This window comes from Hydra vulgaris, chromosome 03, assembly GCF_038396675.1.
Source record: "Hydra vulgaris chromosome 03, alternate assembly HydraT2T_AEP".
NCBI classification, from domain to species: Eukaryota; Metazoa; Cnidaria; class Hydrozoa; order Anthoathecata; family Hydridae; genus Hydra; species Hydra vulgaris.
This window is the reverse complement of record NC_088922.1, coordinates 62487449-62499761: the sequence shown is the minus strand read 5'-3', so window position 1 is coordinate 62499761 and position 12313 is coordinate 62487449. Positions and strand designations below refer to the sequence as shown.

The 12313-nt window shown below is 26.8% G+C and overlaps 1 protein-coding gene across 3 annotated transcripts in view; it reads left to right on the top strand.

Moving 5' to 3' along the window:
• Nucleotides 1-12313, top strand: part of LOC100214111 (fibroblast growth factor receptor 1-A) — a 36593-nt gene that overhangs the window by 23048 nt on the left and 1232 nt on the right. For all 3 annotated transcript variants that reach the window (XM_065793942.1, XM_065793941.1, XM_065793940.1), the window contains 10 exons: nucleotides 4038-4304; nucleotides 5833-6147; nucleotides 6227-6622; nucleotides 6741-7088; nucleotides 7170-7337; nucleotides 8420-8530; nucleotides 10992-11170; nucleotides 11646-11768; nucleotides 11863-12071; nucleotides 12169-12274. In XM_065793942.1, the coding sequence (XP_065650014.1) occupies nucleotides 4038-4304; nucleotides 5833-6147; nucleotides 6227-6622; nucleotides 6741-7088; nucleotides 7170-7337; nucleotides 8420-8530; nucleotides 10992-11170; nucleotides 11646-11768; nucleotides 11863-12071; nucleotides 12169-12274 (2222 nt within the window). The remainder of the gene's footprint in view (nucleotides 1-4037; nucleotides 4305-5832; nucleotides 6148-6226; nucleotides 6623-6740; nucleotides 7089-7169; nucleotides 7338-8419; nucleotides 8531-10991; nucleotides 11171-11645; nucleotides 11769-11862; nucleotides 12072-12168; nucleotides 12275-12313) is intronic.

The window sequence follows — 12313 nt, the reverse complement described above, 5'->3', positions numbered from 1 at the left end:
TTGTTTTGCTTATAAATATGGAAGTAACGGTTTCGATTGGCAATCGCAGCAGCACAGTGTGAGGAAAACCATGGAGGAGAGTGAGGCTTGACCTGGAATTGTTGAGAGGGAATAAAAGATTCCATGCCAGCCTGAATCCACGAAGTTATGTAAGAAGCACATTTGTCGACAGGAAGACGAAAGATTTTTTCCCAAGGGCCATCACGAAGAAAATCACAGAAAGAATCCCAGATAGCTTTACTGAAGTTGTAAGAGGTTCAATAATAGGGCAATTCAGGTGATTAAGAAGAATGAGATATTAGTTTTAGAGAGATCAAACTGTGATCAGAAGAACCTAAAGGTGAATGTGGAGAAACTGAACACTGACTAGGATCAGAAACAAGACATAAGTCGAGTAGAGAAGGTAAATGGTTCGGGTTGTCTGGAAAGCGAGTTGGAAAGTTGACTATTTGAGTTAGGGATTAAGAAAGGCAAAAGTTGTGGGCTTTAATGCCTGCAGAGTCACTGACACTAGAGCCAAGCCATTCAGAGTGATGAGCATTAAAGTCACCAACAACAACTATATTAGCTGATGGATAGAGAGAGGGCTTGATCAATATGATCAGAAATAATGTCAAAACGAGTGCAGTCTTGAGATGAAGGAGAGCGATATAGAACAAAGAGAAAGGCAATAGAGTCAAGTGGTGCTAAACGAAAGCACATGAAAGAATAGTATGTGGATTCAAACCTAGTTTCACGACAAATGGGTGAATTCTTACGAATGTAAATGCCCAGGGCAAGCATGTGACTATTGGAGTCTTTACGAATTAAAGGAAGATAACCATCAACACTAAGATCGCAAGATAAGACAGCTGAACTCAAATTAGTCTTACAAAGAGCAAGTATGTCTGGTAAACCTTGCAAGAGATAAGACTCAACAGAAGAAAAGTTACTTCGAAGGCCACGAATATTAGTGAATGATAGGTTTAGAGATCTTGGTGATGATGGTTTTTTGTGTTTTATAGTTTTTGGTACTTTATTCATTTTTAAATTAGATTGAAGAACTTGACTCAAAGCATAGATAGTACTCAGAACACTGTTTAATAGCCCAAGCAATTGCCTCATTACTACTAATAAACCCTTAGTCGTAACAAAGGGCTCCAAATGTGGCCTCCGCAATGCACACCAAAAGTACAAACAGGGACACCATCCATGCGCAACATGTCACTGTTAAGACTTTGATATTTTTCAGCTGTTGATGGAATCAGCCTCTCTGAGAGCTACCACAGAGTTCAGGAAACCTGACTACCAGCCGGCCTCAGAACCATAAAACTGAGTTTTAGAGCTGTACCCTCATTAGGAGATAATAGAATGAGTTGCCTAGTCATAAAAACAGAGACACAATTAAAACCCATGCATTGAGTCAAGAAGATCCAGCATTCAACATCCTAAACTGGAAACAATGTATGAAAAATACATCTGCGCCAGCCTAATAGATGAAGAAGGGGTGCGAGGCTGGTCAACAGATAGAATCTCTTTACCCCTTACGTCTTTGCCTAGGAGACCTTCTACAAGACAGTAGCCGGGTGCATTTAACATCTGCCCAAGATGAGTATTTTTATCGAAACACCATCTCTAGCCTTTACTCAACCAAGAGCCCCAAGGCAGGGGGTGTTTTAAGTCGGAGTTGGCATCTCCTAGCCTTTGCCTAAAAAGGCGTATCCTACAAGGCAGCAGGACATGAAGCAGATTGTACTGGGTTACATGTTACCATATATATATATATATATATATATATATATATATATATATATATATATATATGTATATATATATATATATATATATATATATATATATGTATATATATATATATATATATATATATATATATATATATATATATATATATATATATATATATATATATATATATATATATATATATATATATATATATATATATATATATTTATAAATTTACTATAAAGTTAAAAAAAATTATTGAATAGTCAAAGTTTAAAATAATTATCACTTAAAATTTAGTAGAACAATGAATATACTAGTTGTAGTCAAAGTTAATTACTCCAGCTTATCATTATTCAACCATAGTTGGCAAGTAAAATTACTATCAGTACAATTATAGTTGGCAATGAACAGGTTAATCAGTTTTAAATGAGCCAAGTTAATGATTTATATTTTTTTTTAAATTAAAATAATACAAATAAATCCATAACTTAAAATGATAGTTTGTTGGTAAGCAATAAAAAATATTTAAGAGTTTTAAAAGTATTACTCAGAATGTGAGTCTTAGGTTTGATTAAAGGAAAGGATAATTTATATAATCATAATATATCTATGCCAGTGTTTTTGTTTTTATGTGATGGTTAACTAGATACATTAGTTTTACAAAAACTAATAATCTTGGTTAAATATTTACACTTATTTCTCAAATAATTTGTATATTTATACATGTTCTACGGGTGTTAGTTAAAAGAAACAACATGATTAAGATGTGAAAGTTTTGATTGCCATAGGAAAACTTTGTATAAAATGCCAAGTTTTAAGTTTCATTTTCAATTCATCTTTAATTTTATATTTCCAGTAACTAAATACTCTTTTAATATATAAAATAATTTTATTCTTTTATTTTAAGATATATCTTATATATATATATCTATATATCTTTTATATATATATATATATACATATATATATATATATATATATATATATATATATATACATATATATATATATATATATATATATATATATATATATATATATATATATATATATACATATATATATATATATACATATATATATATATATATATACATATATACATATATACATATATACATATATATATATATATACATATATATATATATATATATATATATATATATATATATATAATATATATATATATATATATATATATATATATATATATATATGCCTCTATTATAGTTAGTTTAATTGTGCTATGTTTTATTGTATTAATCAGCATTGAATTAGTGAATTAGTGTCATGCTGTGTAATATTTGGTGTACTTAAATATTACTTGAAACTAATTTTTTTTTTTTTGAATAGTTGTTTATGTTATTAATAATGTTATTAAATTATGTTTTCATAATTATTTATTTTATTTATGACTTTAAAGGTAGACTTGTTTTTTTTCAAAATATTTATAAATACTTTGCTTTTGATAAAAGATTTTATCTTTATATCATTTTATAATGTTAACACTTAATTTCACAATCACTAATCTTTGGGCGTTGCTTAATACCTTTTTTTTTGTTTGCTTTTGAAAATGTGTAATTATCTTAATTTTGTATATGGCGTGGTATATACTATATTCTAAATTAGAATTATTAAAACGCTATAATAAATGCAGTTTCTTTATAAAGCTTCCAAAAAAAAAAATTTTATATTTAATTATTATAAATTAAATCCACAAAATGTATTCCTATTTATGTTATTAACAACAACATTTTAAAACCATATTGTTTGCTGTAACATTATCGTGATTTGAAACAGACAAAAATCAACAAAAAAAAATTTTATAAAATTTTAGGAAAGTTTTTTATTAAATAATTTAAAAATTTTTTGAAAACAATATTTATAACATTTGTTTATATTCTTGAGATGTTTGTTCAACTTTGTTTTGCATAGCTTTAATTTGTAAAAAGTATTATTGTCTAGTGGGTGTTTAGCTTTGTTTTGGATTGTTATGCTATCAAGCGGTTTATTTCTGCAGAGAATTTTATAATATTTGTTTTAATCCTTTGCTAAAGTTATCACTAAATCTGTACTAATTACTGCATACTTAGACACACTATAAAGATTTTTTTTAAAGGAATTTTTGTGTTACTGTACATATTTACAGATGAAGTAAACAATTGACAGAGAATTAGAAAGAATAACATATTGACTTATTAAAATGTATAATGGAGAGAATTGAAGGCATAAAAAGTATTTTGGAAAAATGATTTTTTTATTTTTTGTATCACAGCATGCTTTTATAATTATCTTGCTTTTCTCAGCCCTGAATACAAGCTTAGTGGTCACTGATGGAAATCTTGTTTCCTTAACATGCTCTAGCAATATAAGCACCACCAAAGTGATATGGTTGAAGGATGGTCTACCAATAAATACAAAGTCTCAAAAAAAAATCTATAATTTAAGGAAAGATGGATATCTTCTAAAATTTAAAGCAAACTCTGAAGCAGAAACAGGCATTTATACATGTGCAGATTTTTCAAATAATCGCATTGGCAGAAATCTAATTTCCTTTAATGTAACTTTAAGAGGTAAGACTTGATTTTATAAATATATGAGTATTATTGTTAATTCACACAATAAAATTTTTTTTTTTTCAATTTTAGTTAAATAAAAATATTCTGCACAATTTAAATATAACAAATATTTAAGAATTATTATTATTATTTTTTATTTTTTTATTTTTATGTATATAAACCAGTTAGGCAGGCCTTTTAAAAACTATATAATATATTTCAGCCTTTTTGTATATACTTCTTTAAATTTCTTTGGCTCTTCAGTTTTTTGTATATGCTGTATATTATTTGTGTTAAAAATGTTTTTGAGATATTTAAAATATTCCATTTAAATTTTCACAATATTAGGAGATTTTAGTCTGTTTAAAATATTTTTTTTAATGATAACTTAAAAAAATATACAACATTTCACACACATATATGAAGACCATAGGGGAAAAAGGGCATATGTCACATTTTTCAATTATTTGAGTTATGTCCCCTACTATATAAACATAAGCCTGAAGGTTTGCAAAATAGTAAAATCCAACCCAAAAAATGCCTATGTAATGCTACAAAAATACCCAAAAAAAAAGGCATACAGGGGAAATCATAGTGACTTTTAAAGACAAAATTTAATTTATCTCAAAAGTGGAAATGTGTGCCTTTTTTCCCCTGTAGTCTTCATATATATACAGATTTATATAAACACACACACACACACACACACACACACACACACACACACACACACACACACACACACACACACACACACACACATGTATGTATGTATGTATGTATGTATATACTTTGCTTACTTATTCTTGATCAAGTCTTGAATTTAAAAAAGTTGACTAAAGTTTTTATGGTTTTATAAATTAAATCTTTTTTCATTAAAAATGTTGTAAAATTAATATTAATGAAAAAATTTTGCTGGCTTATATAGCTTCAGCAATACATTTATGGAAAATGATGTACTTTAGTAACTATATAAGTTGCTGGTCTAGTTTTTTTTTTAAAAAGAACAGTTGATTGTTAAGGCGTTAACAATCTCATCTAGCATATTGTTCCAAGTATTTGCAACTTGATTACTAAATAATTACTGAAAATATTAAACTGAACCAGGTAGTTTCCATTAATTTTACAATGAAAGTGCTTGTGATTATTATAGCTGGAGTGAATGTATAATGTTTAAGTATCAATCAACTTAATTGAGTTTTCAAACTATACAATATTATTATTATTTTTATAAATTTTTACATAGTTATACAATAATACAGTACTACTTTATAATGTAGTTTTACTATATTGGTTATAAATTATTATTGTACAGTATTTGATTCAGAAGAACCAATTTATATTGTTCGATTTGAGTTAGAAAAACATATTGAAACCTAAATACAAGCTCTTGTTTTGTAGTGATTGGCTCTGCTGTGTTGTTGTTTGTCAGAGGCCTGCATTTAATTCTCAACCACAGCCTATTGAAGCAAAAATTGTTTTTTTTTTAATGTTGTAAAGTATTGTTACACAATTATAAAATTATTTATGACTTTTTATTTAGATTCTGTTATTAGCCCAAAGGAAGGAAAACTTCAGTTTACAGACAAAGCTCGTATGAATAACCAAAGGCACACTGTTAGCCCTGCAGGAGATGAAGTAACTTTTCACTGTGCTGCAGAAGGTGCTAATCCAATAGTTTATAAATGGAAAATGAATGGGAAGATATTGCTTTCTAGGCGAGTAGATTCATCTCTTGAAGCAGATAAACCTACTTTACTTTTAAAAGATATAGTTAAATCTGATTCTGGCAATTATACATGTATTGCTGAAAATTTATATGGTTCCATTGAATATAATTTTACTTTGCAAGTTCAAGGTATTTTTAAATTTATTTTAATTCAATTCAATTTTAAATCCAATTTTTAGGCTTATTATTTATGCTTTTGTTTGTTTAGAAAGGCTTCGTGTTGGACCTTATTTGGAGAAAGGTCTCCAAAATCAAACTGTTTTTGTAGGTTCTAACACTACTATAGATTGTTATGAGTTAATTAGTGGTACAATACCTGATTTTCGATTTTTAAAGTGGAAAGTGAAACCTGACATGAACCTTTTAAATGAAATGATATCTGATAGTACATTTAAAAAAAAGTTTGTGGAATTGCTTGATCCTGGTAGCTATGACTCTGTTTCAAAAAAAACTTCTCGTATGAATGAGCAAAATAATCTTTATGGTGTTCAATTAAGGCTGCAAAATGTGTCTGTTAATGATTCTGGTTATTATACATGTCTTGTGAGTAACCATATTGGTAGTGATTATGTCACAATGTATTTAGATGTTAGAAGTAATACTGGTAAATAACTTTTCTGGTACAATTTTAGTTTTACCAAAATGTATTTTTATGAAAATGTAAATTAAGTTTAAAATGTTTAAATATTTATTAATTCCAATTTATAAAATTTTTTTTTTAGATCATATGCAATTACAAAAAAAGACTAACATTGTTTCAACCTCAAAAAACAAAAAAATGGTCATAGCAGTGGTTGTACTCAGTGTGTTGTGTTGTATTGCTCTTATAGTATTTGTTTACATGTACTGGAACTGGAAAAAAAAAATTAGTTCCAAAGTTTCAAATGAAAATGTTTTCCTAAATGAAGTTAAATTGAATATCGATAAAAATAGACCCATAAGATTGCGTAATTTCTCTAGTGGTGGTTCTGATTCTACTTTCCCTCTATTAAATAATGGAAGCATCCGAAATGGCGGTAGTGTTCGAAGCAATTCTGAATCAAAAGCAATGTATCCAGGAGATTTAGATGGTTAGTATTTATTTCTTTTTTCTTATTATTTTTTTTTAGAAAACTTTGTAATTCAAAGCAATTTATTTTTTTCTTTTCTAGATGTTTTTGAAATTCCATTTGATCCTGAATGGGAGGTTGACAGGGATTGTTTACACATAACAGAAACACTTGGTGAAGGCGCTTTTGGTGTTGTTGTCAAAGCAGATGCTGTTGGTTTAAAAAAGTGTGAAGAAAATCATACAACCGTTGCTGTTAAAATGTTGAAAGGTAGTTACCTAAACTTTATTACTGAATAATTAGATAAATTCTTTATTCATTGATCTATTTGATGATTAATGATTTTTTGATTTTGAGCTGATTCCTTTAGATAAATAAAGCTATAAAAAGAATCTATTTTCTCAATAAACCATTTATATAGAGAGAGAAATTTATAGTGATAAATCTCTATATAATTTGAAACATTTTTTATATAAATCAGTTTTTTTATATAGTTTAAAACATTTCTTATATAAAAAGTGTGAAAGTTCAATTGAAAAATTTTGCATGTTTACAATCTGTCTTAAAAGAAAAAGATAAGTATCACCATTAAGAATGAGTGCTATTTTGAAGTGAGGGAAAAAGAAAGAAAAAAAAGGAAAGAAAAAAGATTTAAAAGTAATAAGATAAGCAGAATTAAGTATCATTTTGAAAAAATTAATTAAAAAAAAAACAAATTGGAAAATTTCGAAAACAAAATGGCAAAAACCTTCCCAGTAAAATTATTTAAGTTTTATATTAAGAAAATGGCTCATGTTGATTTTGCAATGGTTTCCATCATCTATTGATTTGTAGTGGTATATATTGAGATGAAAAGAACTGATTTATTAGTAGTTAATGATAAACAAAATGCTTCTCTCAATTCAGTTAAGATTGGTATGCTTATTAAAAATTGATTGATTACTTATATTAATATTATGGAATATTATATATTAAATTACTTTTTAATCAACTGCAATAAAACTTCCTAATTTATGGAATTCACTTTTTTATGGTACTAGTTTTTTAGTTTTTGTTTTTTGTTTTTTTTTTTGTAAAAATTGACAAGTTTTTTTTCTTATAAAAAAACCATACCTTTAAACTTTTTTGATACAATATACCATACAGGATACTTTTAAAAGGTATTAACTTTAAAAATTTCATTTCTTCATAATTTTTTATCAGCACTATCAGTGAACCCTTACAAAAAAACCCTTACTAATTAAATATTTTGATAAATTAAGACAAATTTAAATAAATTTAAGTTAAAACAAATTTAAATAAATTCTTAGTTGGTTGCTTTTAGTTAATAAAATACTTGTACAATTTTTCAGCTGATGCAACTGAAAATGAGCTCTTAGATCTTCTCTCTGAAATGGAAACAATGAAGCAAATAGGACGTCACATTAATATAATAAATTTTTTGGGTTGTTGTACTCAAAGTGGTAAGAAATGTTTAATTATTTTTAAGTTAATTACTGTATTATGGCTTATTTAAGTTTGTTTAAGTTTATTGGACTAATTGTTTTGATTTTATAAAAAATTTGTATATGTTTTTTTTATATATGTAATTTCATTAGATGGATCATAATGAGTTGTTTATTCTTATTGTTCAGCGAACAAAAATATTAAATAATCACGTTATAATTATCTAATAATAAAAGTACCCGTTATGATTGCCATTTTAAACAATACTTTCAGAACAATATATTTCTGTAAAAGTTTAACCATGCAGGCAGATTTTTGGCTTTATGCTATAATCGATTGTGCTCATTATTTGTTCAAATCATCATTTTTTTTTAAATGTTGATTTTACAAATAATTGTTTGTAAAAAAAATGTTGTTTTTACAAGTAATGATTTGTATAATGATAGTTAACTGAAACAAAATAATGCAGATAATATGAAGACATGTAAATATACAAAGTAAAAGCAAAGTAATAATAATAATATATGCATTTATAAATGTGTTTATATAAATATAATTTTTTATGTTAATTCACCTCCTCTAGACTGAGACGGCCATTACAGACAATAAGGCTACTTAATTGTGGTTATAACCCTCTCTCAATTCTATAAATCTTGAACACAAACCTTGGCGAACAAGATATATATATATATACATACACACACACACATATATATACACACACACACATATATACACACACAAAAATAAATATATATACACACACCCATACACACACACATATATATACACAGCCCTCAAAATTAGGGTCAGGGTTTGGCAATGCCAACCTAACTGCTGAACCTAGAAATATTTGAGGTCAGCAAAAATCATCAAACTCGTTTCTATATTTTATAGAAAAGTCTTTGTATCAAATTTTTTTTGCTGACCTGATGCCGACCTCTAATAGATTAAGGTCGGCAATATTTTGCCAACCTTATTTTTCCTAAATCTGAGGGTGTATATATATATATATATATATATATATATATATATATATATATATATATATATATATATATATATATATATATATATATATATAAATATATATATATATATATATTTATATATATATATATACACATATATATATATATATATAGAACTCTTATATGTTGTCCGAAAGTTTTTTCCATATTTTGTTGACAAAAAGTAAAAATTAAAATGCAAGACCGGAATTTTTTTTTTATTAATTGATAGACTGCCTGCCCCAACCAAACCCTCAGTGGATGTAGCAGCACTCCCTTGCGGGTCAGGCTAAAAGATAGTAGATGTAGCAGCACTCCATTGCGAGTCAGGCTATTTGTCAGTTTATATAGCAGCACTCCCTTGCAAGTCAGGCTATTTGTCAGTCAATGTAGCAGCACTCCCTTGCGAGTCAGGCTATATAATAGTTGATGTAGCAACACTCCGCGCATGATTTACAGTAAAAAAAAAAAAAATAAAAAAAAATTTTTAAAAAAAATTAAAAATAAAAACATTTTATTAAAAAAATAAAATAAAAACATTGTTTATATTGTTAAAAACATTCAAAATGTTTTAAAAACATTCAAAATGTTTTAAAAACATTCAAAGTGTTTTAAAAACATTCAAAATGTTTTAAAAACATTCAAAATGTTTTAAAAACATTCAGAATGTTTTTAAAAACATTCTGGTCAATTAAATTTGCATTTTTGTGGTTTTTTTAAAAAACGATTAATTTGTAATTAAATTAATGGTTTTGACTTTCGTCCAACACGCAAATGTTGGACGAAAGTCAAAAGTAATTAAAATTGACTTATGTGTTGGCGTAGGAATCACTTTTTTCCTTCCGTGCTTCCCAAATGCAACAAACTATAGAACGATATATATATATATATATATATATATATATATATATATATATATATATATATATATATATATATATATATATATATATATATATATGTATATATATATTTGTGTGTGTATGTGTGTGTGTGTATATGTTTATATGATAAAAGAGAGATACAATTTTCAGAAAATCGAAGATAAAAAAAGAATTTTGAAAAAAAAGGTTACTGACACAAGTAAGACCCTTAGTGTAGTGGCACTCCTTGCATGTGTTTCCTGATTAGTCAGTCAATGTATGTACTGAAGCCCCTGGCAGTTGGCTATTACATATGACATCAGAATTATTATATAAACTCCCAAATTAATTTGTATTTATGCCACAATTTACAATTTATCATTAGAATGCTGCTCATAATAGCATTTTTCGAAAATGTCTTCTTATGCCCTTTTCATGCCCTTTTCACACCCCTCTCATGCCCTTTTCACACCCTTCTAAAAACTTATTAGGTTGAGTGCTGTTTTATTATATAGGGAACTAGACCAAAAAAAAATTTTTGTACCCTTTATAGTAAAATAGCACTAAACCAAATAAGTTTTTAAAAAAATTTTATATTTGTTTAGACCCAGTTTATGTCATAGTTGAGTATGCTCCTAATGGTAACTTGAGACAGTTTTTGCGATCCAAACGACCTCCCATGTCTGACAATGGCTATAGAAGTGACCCATTACTTTCAGTGAAAGATATTGTATCTTTTGCTCTTCAAATTGCAAAAGGAATGGAATATCTTGCTTCAAAAAAGGTTTGAGTTTTAATTTAAATCATATAATTGTACTCTATAGTTGATAATTAATGCAAATTAATATTAGCAAAAATAATATTTATTAAAATTTATTAAACTCTCTAGTTAATAATTTTATAAATAATAGTTCTATAGTGACTTGGTTAGAGTTTTAGTTTGAAAAAAAAGAGTTACCTTAAAATTAAGGGAAAAGTCCTCTACTATTGGGAAACTGCAGAAATTGAATTGAATTTAGTTAAAAAGCTGAGAAAAGATATTTGAGCTCTACAACAAAACAAACAAACTCTACATCTTTTGATGAAAATATAAAAATAAAAGATTGTCAAGAAAAAGAATAAGTTAAAAACTCTTTATAAATAATCATTTTGAATATTCAGTTGCTTACCTTTATTTATTATTAATAAAAGTTTTTTAATTTTTTTTATGTATGGATAGGAGAACATATAAGTGTAAAATTGTTTAAAAAAAATTATAGTGCATCCATCGTGACCTTGCAGCACGCAATATTTTGGTTACTGAAGATTACATTATGAAAATAGCTGACTTTGGTCTTGCAAGGAGTGTTCATGAAATCGATTACTATAGGAAAACTACAGATGTAAGCTTCAAAATGTATTTATTCTTTTAAAATATTTATAAAACAGTGTTTCTAAAGTACCCGTCAAATTAAATTAATATTAAATATTTTTTAGGGTCGCTTACCAGTAAAATGGTTGGCAATTGAAGCACTATTTGATCGAGTTTATACAACACAAAGTGACGTTTGGGCATTTGGAGTGCTTTTGTGGGAGATATTTACACTTGGTGGTTCACCGTATCCAGGTATTCCTGTTGAAAGACTTTTTGATCTTCTTAAATCAGGGTTTCGTATGGAGAAGCCACAGGTCTGCCCTCAAGAAACGTATGTTGTTTTTTGTTTTAAATTATTAAATTTTATTTTTTTAATTTTTATTTTTGATAAGATTTAATTTTATATGTTTGCAATAAAATGTTTTCAGTTATGAAATAATGGTCAAATGTTGGTATGAAAATCCCAGTCATCGACCTAGTTTTTCAGATCTGGTTCTTGAGTGTGAAGAATTTTTGGAAGAATTAACTAATTTGGTAATCTTATGTATTTCCATCTTATTATTTTTTTCATTC